This window comes from Lotus japonicus, chromosome 4, assembly GCF_012489685.1.
Source record: "Lotus japonicus ecotype B-129 chromosome 4, LjGifu_v1.2".
NCBI lineage: Eukaryota > Viridiplantae > Streptophyta > Magnoliopsida > Fabales > Fabaceae > Lotus > Lotus japonicus.
Window position 1 is genome coordinate 3,775,505 of NC_080044.1, and position 14,329 is coordinate 3,789,833.

General features: G+C 39.9%; 1 protein-coding gene across 3 annotated transcripts; it reads right to left on the bottom strand.

The window, feature by feature from the left end:
- Positions 1-1,498: 1,498 nt before the first annotated feature.
- LOC130714213 (WAT1-related protein At1g25270-like) lies at positions 1,499-10,583 on the bottom strand. Of its 3 annotated transcripts, XM_057564103.1 has the most exons (9): positions 10,304-10,583; positions 9,130-9,192; positions 8,900-9,016; positions 6,659-6,920; positions 6,401-6,559; positions 6,137-6,288; positions 5,906-6,029; positions 3,201-3,230; positions 1,499-2,198 (listed from the first exon to the last, which is right to left on the bottom strand). In XM_057564103.1, exons 1-9 carry the CDS (start codon positions 10,504-10,506, stop codon positions 2,184-2,186), a joined length of 1,125 nt encoding a protein of 374 aa, XP_057420086.1. In that variant the 5' UTR covers positions 10,507-10,583; the 3' UTR covers positions 1,499-2,183. The 3 variants fall into 3 exon arrangements, with proteins under 3 accessions (XP_057420086.1, XP_057420087.1, XP_057420084.1); XM_057564104.1 differs by lacking the exon at positions 3,201-3,230 and having other exon boundaries at positions 10,304-10,582; XM_057564101.1 differs by lacking the exon at positions 1,499-2,198 and having other exon boundaries at positions 2,205-3,230.
- Positions 10,584-14,329: the final 3,746 nt, after the last annotated feature.

Consider the following 14,329-nt stretch of genomic DNA (forward strand, 5'->3'; position numbering starts at 1 on the left):
TAAGAAATTTTAGCGACTTAGCCCGCTCATGTGATATGAAGGAATGTGTCGCACCTGAATCGTACAAAACTACTAAAGGGATGTCGCAGAGGAAACACGTACCCTGTATCAAATCTTCAGAAGTATTGGCCTCTGCGCCGGTCATTGCAAAAACTTTACCCTTGTTCACGGGTCTCCCAGATTTCTAAGCACTTGCTCCAGCAGAGTTTCTTGGTGCAGAAGTGATGTTGGTACCTCCAGCAACGGGTGACTTCAAGTTAGTCTGTCCTGATGTAGTTGTTGTAGTACAACTCCAAGATTTGTGTCCCTCCTTTCCACACCGATAACAAGTCACATGGCTGTTAGGATTTGTTGGTCTTGCACCACCATAGTTTCTGTTTTGAAGTTCTGGTTTGTAGTTCCTAGGTGAATAAGGCTTCTTTCGTTCTTCTCTCCTCTTAGAAGTCTTGTTGAATTTTGAGCTTTTGTAGTACTCCCTCCGAGCTCCATCATTTTCTTCAAATATCCTGCATTTTTCCACCAGCACAGTAAAAGTGCGGATTTGCTGATGTCCTATTGCTGCCCTGATGTCAGGCCTCAAACCGCACTCAAAACGAATGCATTTGGAGGCGTCGTCAGCTGTTGTACCATAGTAAGGATGAAATTGACTCAATTCTTCAAAGCGAGCCGCATATTGTCCCACAGACATTTCTCCTTGTTTGAGCTCCAAGAACTCGGTCTCCTTTTTGCCTTTTACATCAGCAGGAAAGTATTTTTCAAGAAATGCCTCCTTGAAGATGCTCCAAGTCAAGACTCCATCAGGTGGAGTGATTCTGCTTTTGGCGTGTACCCACCAGTTCCTAGATCTGTTCAATTTGCGTAAGCTATCATCCTATCCTCACTTGTAGGCAAGGACTCATAGATCTGTTCAATTTTACGGAGCCAGCGGTTGGCGCCTTCAGGGTCATAACCTCCATCAAATAGAGGTGGATTTCGCTTAAGGAATTTGTCAATTCCTTTGTATACATCATCCTCTGCTGGTTGATTCTGTTGTTCGGCTCTGGCAGCCTGATTAGCTAAGAAATTAGTCAGTTGGCGTAAAGCTTCCGCCATGTCGTTATCCATTTTCCTGAAATGCAACTAAATTAGTAAACAATCATACACAAATAAGTTCATAGCAAATAATCAAGTATACACAACAGGTAGTCAAACACATCAATCATCAAAGCATACAAATAAAGTTAGTCTTCCATAGAGTTCCTGAGTTCCACAGTTGAGGAACTTGAAGCTCTGATACCAAACCTGTGGGGGCGCAACTCCAAGCACTCTGCTGGAGAGAGAGTCCCCACGTTGTAATGTTAATACGTCGTCACTCTCTCGCGGTGTACTTTTTTTTTATTCTGTTTTCTTCCTACTTCGATTATCCTCTTGGGTGTTACTCTGATACTCGACACCAAGCGTGTGACTGTCTCCTAAGCGTTGACTTCCAAAATCTGAAATAATAAGCGTAGCGGAACAATAAAGCGTAAGTGGTAATACTTAGGTTTGGGATAACATACTCCTACACAAATATATACATCACAACAAGTACACATCATCGCAGCGACTATATCGCAAAGTCTGCCGCCACCCAAAACATACATCACTAAGCCAAACCGCACGACTGTCATCAGAGTCCTACTAAACTGAGCTCATCATACAAGGGTACCACAAAAATAGCTCAGCGGACATAAGAGTACATCTTCATCAGAGAACAACAAAAGACAGAACACAGGATTTCAACAGACACCATCACTAGCTCCTCCTCTAGTCGCTAGGCCCCACATCCCACCTACGGGGGCGTCCCTCTCTCCTCCTCTCGCGTCCGTACCGGGTACCTCCTTCACATGCCCATTCTCCACGGGCATGTCAGGCTGAGGCTCCGGTGGTGGTGGTACACATGCCAAAGGAGCGGCGAAGTTCGGCATAGGTGGTAGCGGAGGCTCCTCCAAGAGCTCATGAGCTAGGAAGTGTGGGGGCATGATGAAACTGAACATCCGAGGAAAAGAAACTGGGTAACCAGGTACATGGCTATTGGGATGGCGATACCAGAACGTCGACATCCCTACATATGTACAGATACCGGTGTGAGGGTCAATATACCATCCCTCCGGCGAGGAAAAGTCCGCTAGTATCATCTCAACTGGAAGGTCCATCTCCCTCAGCTATCTCTGTGTTATCTAGAAAAATAAAGCGTAAGGGTGAGCTACAGAACGACTTAGATATAAATCATATATAATATATCAGTCAGAAGTAAGGCAAATAATTATATTCGGTTAGCAATCAATCATCATCCTGCAACCACACACAATCACAGACAAATTACATAAGCAAATATGAGTTTATGCTATGCATGCCACCGTATCAACAAACACATATCACATATGATTGCTGGGCCCATTGGCTTCTCAAAGCCTCTCTCTTCGGAACGTCACTCGGGAATATGGCGCCACCGGCCCACTCTTTACCGAGTCTGAATACCCTTTTAGCGTTTTCAAATTGCACTGCCACTCATGGTCTTACGTGCCACCTCAGGTATCTCGGGCATCCACACCGGGTGCACATCCGGGGTCTCAGGTGGAAGTTGCCGCTCGTTCCTACTCCTTATCCTACCTGCTCATGTTATGATGCATGAAAATTATTCAATCATCGTTCAACCATCTCCCCCTTATCCTGCCTGGAACCACACAAGGTTCGGTTACTCATATTTGAGTAGTTATCCTGGAGGCATTCTGAATTCGTAATCGAACCATCACCTGGAATACCTGTTATTCAGTGATCAACAACAAAAAATATAGTTTCATGCATAAACGGTTTTATTATTACTCTAAGCCATTATCACCTAATTATTTTCTAATCAATTTCTCCTAAATGCAAAATCCTTGTTTGAAAGCTAAAGATAGATCTGTTGATCACTGAATAACCATTCCATGGTTCCTGCCACATAAATGCCTCCAAGACCTATTTCCCTGTATTTCTTTTCTTGAGCCATAACCTGCACCTGTCTAATGCATCAATCAACCATACAAGTATCCAACATTCACACACAACACCTGTATTAAAGTTACAACCATATCGAATAGCAATGATAATTAACAACTAATTAAATATAATTAAACGCGATCCTCCTGCCAGAGAATCATATAATCATCATATCCTCGTAGCCTGTAAACTCCCCTTACCAAGAGGAATTGAGAGAAGTTGTTCTTGACCTGCAACATACACAATTTACAAAATTTAATCAACAATCAAGCTTTAAGTTCCAATCCAAGTTCACACTAAGTCCTTTAAGGTGTCCTCAAAGGTTAGTTATCAAGGCTTTAACATAATCAGTACTCAGTCCCTATGTCCAATGATTTATAGCCTCATTACCGGCTCACAAATTCATCCCAAATCTGTCCTAATTTATCACATGGTTTAAAATGCCAAATTAAGCTATTTTAAGTCCTTTATAAGTCATTTAAGGTCCAATCATTAAGGTCTGAACATAATAGATCAATCAACCTCCATGGTCATTGATTCTCAGTCCATATCAAGGTTTCATAAACGGGACCCAAGCTGTCCAAACCTGCACATAACCTTATTCAGCAAAAATAAGCTATTTTAACCAATTTTAAGCACTTTCAAATTTACTTAGTCTCACTAACTCAGTTCTTTTCACAATCAACCAACAACAGAAGATTTTAAAAGCATTTAGGGCTGTAATATGAAGCTACCAGAGGCTTAAAGCCCCTGGTTCGTGCTTCTCCTTCTCTTGAGGTGAAAAAGAGCAAGGGAGGTGATGAACCTGTTCACCACACCCTCTTTTCCAGGTCTGTACCCACAAGCTGCATAAAACCATAATCTAGAACCTATTTCATGATCAATACATGTCCAGTAATGCAAAGAATGATTTAGAATAAATTGATCATGAAGGTAAGGACATGCATGAGAGCAAAATTCGAATTTTATAAAAGCTCTCTGTTCATTAGGAAAGGCTTTGAATTTCGCAAAATAAACATCATATTCGGACTCAGAGCATCGAATAGAGTCAGGAGAAGGTCTTTTTACCGAATTCCAAGACGAACTCCGGCGAAGCTGGCCGAAGAAGAGGGCGGTGTGCGGCGGCCGGTGCGGCGGTGGAGCGAGCGGAGGGCAGTACTGGCTTCGTCTCCTCCTCACGAACCCAGTGGAGGTGATCTCGTTAAGTGGGTATCAAAGAGAAGAGAGAGAGGGGCAGTTGCAGGTTTGAGAAGTTTGAGAGATGGAAGGAAAAGAGTGTGTGAGAGGGGGAGAGGAACAGATTGAGTAGAGTAGGAGAGGAAGCTTCTGAATTGTGTGGAAATTTATCCACCCAACACCTCTTTATATAGAGGGCCCAAGCTTATATGTCAAGCTTTATCCCACAATAGAACTCATATCATAAAAATAGAGTGTTTGATCTTGTAGTATGAGTTTGGCCATTAAAATTTCATGCAAGCATACCACCATGTTCAGAAATATGATGAAGAGAAGTATGGTGATGTGAGGTTGAACAGTAGGATTAGGTGCTGCATTCACGTTTCAGACCCTGAACTCTAGAACTTTTCAAATAAAAGTCCTGAAGTTCTTCCTTGTTTCAAACTTTAGTCCCTAAAGAAGTTGCTAACTCAAAAATAAGGGCTTAAGTCATAAAAATATTATAAATAAATTCTGAATATATGTAAAATTATTTCTAACTATTATTTAATTATTCCTAAGCTAGTAGGTCGGGATGTTACAAACCACTAATGCCATGCCATTAGCTTCGCCCATATTTGATGCTTCTCCTCAAGAACACAAGGAGAATAAACATTAACAATTGCACAGGCCGCCGACTATTCCCCCCAAATCCCTACAAGCCCCATAAAACCATTCCCCATAATGCAATCATGTAGAATGAACAGTCCCTTGCGCTAGATACAGATTAGTCCACCCGCCCTATCAATAGCGGGTGTCGCTTTCCACCCAAAGTCCCCATCACGCCAAAGCAAGCCACACAACTTTGAGTCCACTACTTGCAGTATCGTCCCTTGAATTAGGAGTATCTCCAGTTGTTCCGCCACCACAAATCCTTGATAGCCCTCCACTTGACCCTATTGGTCACCCCAATAATATTATAACTGACAATCTTCATGGTCCACCCCCGTTTAACCCCCTCCGTTAATTGTTTGTCATTGCTGACCACCCCAAACGATATATTTTTTTCTGTTTTAATAAATTTTTCAATCATCTCCTCATCCTCATCCCCCATAAACACTGTGCCCAAAATCCACAAATTTCTGACTTCCAATCTCAAATTTTGAATCCAATAACGCATATTGCAGTTTGTATACTATTTGGGCCTGCTGGGTTGATATTTTATCTCTTTAAGTTTTCTCGTGACTGAATTTTATTACAAGTAGTTTTCCATGCAGATGACAACACATTAGTAGGTGCTGATTGCGTTATTGATGATCTGTGTAAGAGCTTAGAAAATCGATACAAACAAATATTTGTATGAGAAATGCTGAGATCAAGAAATGTGCAAACTCATAAACCGGATGTCATAACTCATTAATTTTGAATCGTATAAAATAACTTAACACAAACCTTTCTCTCTCCATACTACGTACTTTTATCCTATTGTGACATGTACTTTGAGCTCGCATATTAAATTTTGAATTAAGCTAATATATATATAGTAATTATTATTTTTAAATATTTAATACCTTTTGAAATAGTTATTGAGTCGAAATATATTATTAATTTACATAATTTCTTTGCATGGTTATTTATCTTCAATCAATCAACATTAAACAAATTGACATATCACAAATCAACATTGAACTCAATAACTTGGGAAGGAGACATATCACAATTTAATTATCGGAGGGGACATAATAGCAACCTCAATAACTTCGGCCTTTGTGGTGTTTTGTATTGGCACTAATTGAGTCTTCTTTTTCATTTCTTTGCTCTTACCCCAAAGCACCGCATATAGGCCAATGACAATCAACACTGCTCCAAGCACACTACATAAAACAACCAGACTAAATCAAATTACATCTATGTAATAGGAACCCTGAAATATAAAAACAATGAATATGTATGTATGTCAAGTAAGATTTAGAGTATATACCTTCCTAAATACAACTTCTCATCCAACAATAAATAAGCAGCGATGGCGACAAGTAATAGTTGCACTGGATTGAAAATAGACGCAAATAGAGGGCCTCTCATCTTTATGCACCACGCAATAACAACAACCACCATACCAGAGCCCACAATTCCCTGCATGAAAATTTACTCAATTAATTAACTTTAGAATGCTTATCCAAAAAAAATTAACTTTAGAATGAACTCAGATATCAAAATCTCCAATTGTGTAAAAAATCGAGCATACCGAATAAGCCACTGTTAGAAGCCTGATATTAAAACCCAGCTTCCATTGGCTCCAATCCCTATCAAAACAAAGAGCAATAACAATGGATTGTATTGCTCCCATGGTTGACATCAACGCTGAGCTTGAGTGATGACTCGGGTATTCTTGGTTCATCTTAGCCTGTATCGGTTTAAATATATCGAAATATTGAATGACTAGAAAAAAATTGGCAATGGCATACAAAATGCATTGAGTTAGGTTCATAAGGAATAAGCTAACCTGAGTGATTAACCACAAAGAAAAAGAGCAGCAACTTGCTATGGCGCAAGGAACACCTAATAGTTTATTACTAAAATCTACATGAGGCCGCATCATATGCCCACTTTGGTCATGATGTGGATGCATAAGGTCAATTTTAGAAGACAAAATATTAATTTCGAACCCTTTGAGAAAGGTTAGCACCATTGCCCCGCTAATTCCAACAATAGTTCCCATCACCTTGGCCTTCCCTTCTGCTGCTCCCAAATTTAATTTTTCCAATCTACAGAAAATCAAAAGTATATCAATAAATAGGCACTAGGATATGTAACTTCTATTATAATTAAAATAATATAAATTGAGAGGGTGAACCACTATCATTGAATATTTTCATATATATAGGAGTGCTATAACGTCCTATTATTCTTTCATCTCTAGCTATCTCATCTTTTATATTAGTTAGTTGCTATACATTGTACTTGTACTTTAATTTTGGATATTTAACTTAAACTTAAAACATTACTCTTACATTACGATTAGATTAGGATTAGTTCCCCTGTGTTAAAGGTGTTTTCTGTCTGCTGCTGTATTGTGAGGCCGAGCTCACCTTTCCCATGTACATTCTTTCTTTTTTCTTTTGCTCTCTGTACATGTTTTTTGGGTTTGAAGATAGTACTTCTTGAATTCAATTTGGCTTACCAAAACACACACACCAGCTGTAAAACATTCATCAATATATATAATTTAAACTGTACTTTTTTTCTAATCTCTTATGGGATAGGATTCGCTCTTTATGGTATCCGATTCATCAATCCTCAAGGCCACTATGCAACTTCCACTCTGCCTCCTCGCAAACTCAAGGATTTTGTTGAATTGAATACTTATACCAAACTGCCTATTAAGTATGTAACTCCACTACCAATGTCACCTTGCTTCAAATAGGTTCACTCCAGTTGCTCGTTATTATGTTGAAGGATGTGTCACAACTCACAAGTATCACAGCTTATCCAACTATACCCATTAAAAAGGTGGCTCACAATCTCTAATACACCTATTCCAATCATTTATTTAATTGAAAAGGTCCGTCCATTGCACCATTGCGGACAACAACATCGACACTTTGTGACAGCTTTTTTACTACCACAAAGTTGAAATATGTTTAATTTAAAAAAATTGTTCATTTTGGGACGGTTAAAACCTGTAACAAAAATTAGTGTTAAAAAGTGTCATGCATTATTATTTCGTAGTTCATGTATTAGATCTATTTTTTAAATAATGCTTACTAAATTTTAGGGAAATCTTATGATGGATTGTAAAAAAAAACTGATTAACTCAGAACATGTTTTTACATGTTAAAAAATGTAACATTATGTATATATGTTAAAAGATGGCGAACTATCTTGTGAAATTGGGCTGTGATAGAGCTGAGCCTTTATGGGAATCTGGCTTGATCTTATGCCTACTCTCGCTTTTCCCTTGCCCTGCTGGTTGCTTTTATGTGGTGCCACTTCGTTTCTTGCTATGGGTCCTGCTTCTGCCTTTTCTCTCCTTGGTTGGATGCTGTTGACTGTGCCCTGTTTCTAGCTTTAGTGGCTCTGTTTCCAGTTTCTTGTAGTTATTGTTACTGTTATGTTTTTCTGTTTTTTATTTATTGCTTATTTTGTTGTTTTCTTCTGTTCTTCTTGTCCTGTTTTTCTCGTTTAGGAGAGCTTTGTTTCCAAGCTTTTAACCTTTTATATCTATATATTTAACCTTCCAAAAAAAATTGAAAGAAAAAACCTTCAAATTTTTCTTAGTATATGACAAACAAAGCAAAAGATAAAGGAAAATATTGATAAAATTTTGCACCTCTATAACTTTCTAGATAGCAATGGTGGGCTTAGGTAAAAAAGTTAGGTGTTTACTTTTCATTTCATATACGTGGTACAAAATAACTTTAACATAAAAATACGTATTTCAATGCAGTAAATGTGAAATAAACTCCTTTACTTGATCCAAACATATAGATAAAATATAGGAGTGATAGGGCTAATGCTCCTTGCGGTCCCTCATTAAGTAAGATACTATTTTGACCGACATTTTACCTAACCATAGATATTGAATAAGGACTAACTTGATCAAGATTTTACACAATCAATAACGACATTAGGTATTTCCTTCTTCTAAAGAAGAACTGAAGAACTTGCAATCCTCCAGCACTTTTAAAAACCAATTTGACCTCTTACTCTAAAATATAGTGTGTAAGGTGAGCTGAGTACGTACCCAAAAGATGTAGCCATGATGAAGGTAATACCAGGAATAAGGTTGACCACAGCCAACATAAAAGTTGCTGATGTCAAAGCCAAACCAACGGCGTAAAGATTTAGAAATAAACTACCCCTGAAATGAATCATTACATAAATTTATTACCTTATAACATTGATAGTATAAGGTGGCTGAAAATAGTTATGGCGGAAAAGGTGGATAATTTTAAGTAGCAAAGAAATACATACCCAAACATTCCACACAGAAATGCCAAAACAAGCACCCTCCAAGTAATTTTTGGCCTCTTCTTCCTGCATCCATAGAAAAAAAACGGAAACCATTTTGGCCTCGTTAGTCAAATGCGCTAGTCTCATGTTCAAACGCTCTAATTCCTTTTGAAATATTATTTTCAAAAAATTATGTGTCCAATGTTTTGTTTGGTTGTTTAATATGTTTCGAAAAAAATGATGTATTATTGGAGAGCTGTGATACATAAATCACTTAAAAGGGTGACAATCCCTCTCAATTACCAAGACTTTCACGAATTGATGTTTCGAAAAGTTGTTAATGATAGTGATTGGAAACCAAGACTTTCACGTTTTGAAAAGAAATGAAAATAAACAAGTATTAAAAATAACTTTTATGATAAAAAGGCGATTTGGATTTTATAGAATTGAAAATATATTCAAACATGCTAATGATATGTGACGATTGATGTTAGCCAACTACAGCACGGGACACAATAATGCTTCGAAGACATGACACATAATTTTAAATTATTAATTTAAACAATTCTTATATGCATGAATTTGATTTATGACTATGCATGCATTTTGCATATTTTATATGGTACAATAGGATAGGATAGCGCTTCACACTCCTCCTCATATGTTTACATCCTATAGCTATTAGAATTTGGATTACTGTTAGAGTAAAAAGTGATAGTGTGCATACAATTCTTGGCGGCCATTTAATTGCCGTTCAAAAACCGCCACTAATGGTGGTAAAAAACCACCAATAAGCGGTATAACAATTATATGTCCGTGACACTTTTGTAGTCTAAAACTTTTTTTTATGTGCATCTAATGATTGTTTGCCATGTCAAAAATAAACTTTTTTTTCATTTGGACAACCGTGTAAAAATTGATGAATTGTAAAATATCCTAAACCAAAGTCGCATTAGTGAGTAGTAAAAGTAATGACTCGTCAACACATTTAAATACCCAAACATCATAAAGTGTGGCGGTCAAAAACCGCCACAAAACAAATATTATGTAATATGTGGTGGTTTCTGACCGTCATAAACCAAGGGTGTTTGCATGCATGACATTGTGTTGATGTGTTTACAAATCATTTTTAGAGTAGTAATAGTAAGTGTAAAAGAAAGTAAAGGTGCTTATAGGTGCAAATTAAGCAATCAACCTATCAAAGAAAAGAGCAAGAGGGACAGTGAAGGCGGATGCAAAAGTGAGGCGGTAGGCAGTGGCGACCGTCATGCTCATTCCATCGTTTATGGCGAGCTTGTAGACGATATTAACTGCCGCATAAGCAACCTGCACAAACAACATTAGCAGCGCTGGTTTCAGCCCTTGCATTAAATGGCACACACCATTCATGTTCACCATGGTGCTAGCTGCAAGGGTGTTTTGGCCTTTTGGGGGAAAAGGAAATAGAGAGAGAAGATGAAGGTGTGAAAATTGTAGCTAAGCAAATGGGTATTTATAGGAGGGGGTCTACGTTCGAATTTCAGAAAGTGCTATCACTCCATCACTGTTATCTTACTCACGGTTAACTATATTTTAAGGTTCACAAATCATAAGAATGGTTGATAGTGTAGTACACTGTTTGCACACGTACACTTTTCTCTTAATTTTTTTTGAAACAAATTTTCCCTTAATTTTAAAATAAAAGGAACAGATATGGTAAATAACATATAAAACTGTTATCTTTTAATAAGTAAAAAATAATAGATCATGAACGTTAACTGGCATTCCACCTTGAAAGTGTCCATTTTAATTTGATGATGGTTTTTGGCCAAACTAGACTGTACTAGAAATGATTTAGTGGGCTGCTCAATGTTGTTTAATTTGGGAAAAAACGAATAATTATATCTCACACTCATATTTGAGGTGTGGAGAGGTGGAGGAAGAGAGAAATATAAAGAAAAGAGAGAGAAATTAAGTAAAGATGTAATAAATGATTTGATTGATAGAGAAAAAAGAAATAGATTGAAGCTAAGTGAAAGTGGAAAAGAAGTGATCGAGAGGTGTGTATATATCATAACTCGAAAAAAACATCATTACAATCTATTTTCAGCTCCCCTGAGAGATAACTAAAAGTTATGATAGTTAATGAGTTATGCAAAACTAGGATTGAGAATACTGAAAGTGTTATTCTTGAGGCTCTGCAAGGGTTAGAAACAAAGTGCAGCGCCGTATGGATGACTCCGGCATCCCGCCGGAAGGTAACAAAGGAGGAGGCTCACAACCTAGCCGCCAGGCTACGGGGAAAGAGGAGATGGTACCCAGGAAAGTGGTGTCGTACAAAGATGTTTGCCTGGGGATCAATGGTGGGGAGGAGACTGACGAGGAAGATCTTCCCATGGAAGGGTTCCTTTCTGAAACGGAAGAAAGCAGGTCTGAAGGGGAGGCTAATACCCCGCATGCAGGCCAAAATAACCAGCTTTGTCCGGTGATCAAACTCTCGAAGGATAAGCGGAAGGAGTTACGTAAGCCCTGGCAAAATTCTATCATTGTCAAATTACTAGGTAAGAGGATCGGCCTGGGCTTGTTGAAGGATCGGTTGAATAAACTGTGGCAACCGTCTGGGGAGATGGAGGTGATTGACCTTGACTTTGATTTCTTTGTGGTTCGTTTCGCCAACAGGGTTGACTACGCTCACGTCTTCACTGGAGGTCCGTGGGTGATTATGGGTCACTATTTAGTGATTCAACAATGGAGACCAATGTTCATCCCGTCCAAAGGTGAACTGAATAGGGGAGGCTAATACCCCGCATGCAGGCCAAAATAACCAGCTTTGTCCGGTGATCAAACTCTCGAAGGATAAGCGGAAGGAGTTACGTAAGCCCTGGCAAAATTCTATCATTGTCAAATTACTAGGTAAGAGGATCGGCCTGGGCTTGTTGAAGGATCGGTTGAATAAACTGTGGCAACCGTCTGGGGAGATGGAGGTGATTGACCTTGACTTTGATTTCTTTGTGGTTCGTTTCGCCAACAGGGTTGACTACGCTCACGTCTTCACTGGAGGTCCGTGGGTGATTATGGGTCACTATTTAGTGATTCAACAATGGAGACCAATGTTCATCCCGTCCAAAGGTGAACTGAATAGGGTGGCGGTTTGGTTCAGAGTTCCAGGTTTCCCGGTCGAATGCTATGATCAGGAGGTTCTACATGAGATTGGTCGTAACGTGGGAAAGTTTGTCAAGGTCGATGACCACACCTGGAAGACCATGGCTGGGAAAGGTCAACCAGGGGCAACAACCGAGCGAGCACGTTTTGCAAGAATATGTGTGGAGATTGATCTCAGGAAGACTCTTGTCTCCAAGTTTGTATTTGAGGATGAAGAGTTCAAGATTGAGTATGAGGGTTTGAACTTGATCTGCTTTGAATGTGGAACATTTGGGCATAAGAAGGAAGCTTGTCCTTTAAAGGTCACTGGAAACCCTCCACAGGGGACTGAGTTGCACAAATCGCCACTGCCATCACCGGTGGGTCATGGGGAGGACTTTGGACCATGGATGATAGCTAAAAAATCATCTCGCACAGCCGCTAGGCGGCCAGCCGGTAAGGGTGCTGCCGTTCAAGCTCCTAACAGGAATGTCGGTGGAACTAGGTTTTCCATCTTGTCCAATATGAAAATTGACGAAACTCAAGGAATTCCCTTACCTATTCCTGGTAACTCCTCGAATTCCGCAAGCATTCAAGGGAATATTCCCTCTGCATCATCAGTTGGTAATTCACACACGGTGGGGCCTACCAAAAAATCAGCACCTCATCATGAGATTCCAGCAAAAAGCATAATCCTCGTTGACAATGTGGATCCCAAGGCCAATCATGATTCGGTTTCCATAACCGTTCCTATTAGCATGAATTCCGGTCCCACCAAGACCGCTAATGACGAGATCATAATAGCGGACCCCACCGACACGAATTCTGGGGCAATTAGTCCCAATCATGGCATTGGCGGCACGGACTCTGGAGTAATTATTCCTAATCATGGCACAAATCTTAGTGTTGGACCTGACTCCAAATCAGAGCCTCAATATTCACATGCTAGGGCAGAGGCCAGCTCTCCCCATTCAACGCTGCCTCTCCATCATGGCACAGGGGGCCCCACCTCCTCCATGAAAAAAGTGAAGAATAGAGCTCGTGACCCAAAACATTCAGCCGGCAGCTCCAATACTCACCGAGTCCCAGATAGAGTAAATTTCTCTACGTCGTCCTCACCAAGCAAGAGCTATGCTCCCACAAGAGAACGTGAAAGGAGCTTGTCTCCTCGCAATCACCGGAGCTCTTAGTAGCTCCTTCTTCCCCATATCCCATTGTTTGTTAATGATGTACAACATATTTAGCTGGAATATTAGGGGTGCCGCGGCAAAAGGAGTCCCCCTTCTCCTAAAGGATATGGTTGACAGACATAAAGTCTCTTGTATTGCTCTTTTTGAGCCTCGAATTAGTACCACTAAGCTCCCCTTGATCATGAAAACTGTAGGTTTTGATGATTCCTTTGTGGTTGAAGCTGAAGGCTTTTCAGGTGGCATATGGATTTTCTGGGCTAAGAATCTGATGTCCATTGAGGTTATTTCTTCTCATAGACAGTTGGTGCATGTGCGCATTACCCCTAGAGATGGTCTCCCTAGCTTCATGGCGTCTTTTGTGTATGGTAGCCCTAACTTTTCCATTCGTAATTTCCTGTGGCATGAGCTTCGCCGCATTGCTCATCAGATAAGAGATCCCTGGGTTGTCATGGGGGACTTCAACGCTACCTTAATGCTTCGGACAAGGTAGGGGGTGGACCACCTAACACGCTTGCTATGAGGAAGTTCAGGGAATGTATAGAGGATTGCTATCTGAATGACCTTGGTTTCAAGGGTCATCCCTTCACTTGGGAGGCTCGTGGAGTTAAGGAGAGGATTGATTGGGCTTTGGGGAATGAGCGGTGGTTCTTGGCTTACCCTGAGGCGTCTATTTTTCATTTTCCTCGACTCAAGTCCGATCATAAACCACTGCTTCTTCAGTTTAGTGCTCACCAAAATACGTCCTATCTCCGCCCTTTCCGCTTCATGGCCGCTTGGTTAACCCATCCAGACCTTCCTCGCTTAGTGGAGAACTCGTGGAAAAATCATGGTACTTGGGCCCCTGCGTCCGAGGATTTTAGAGAAGAAGCTACTGCTTGGAATAATAATATTTTTGGGGAGATTGGGAGAAA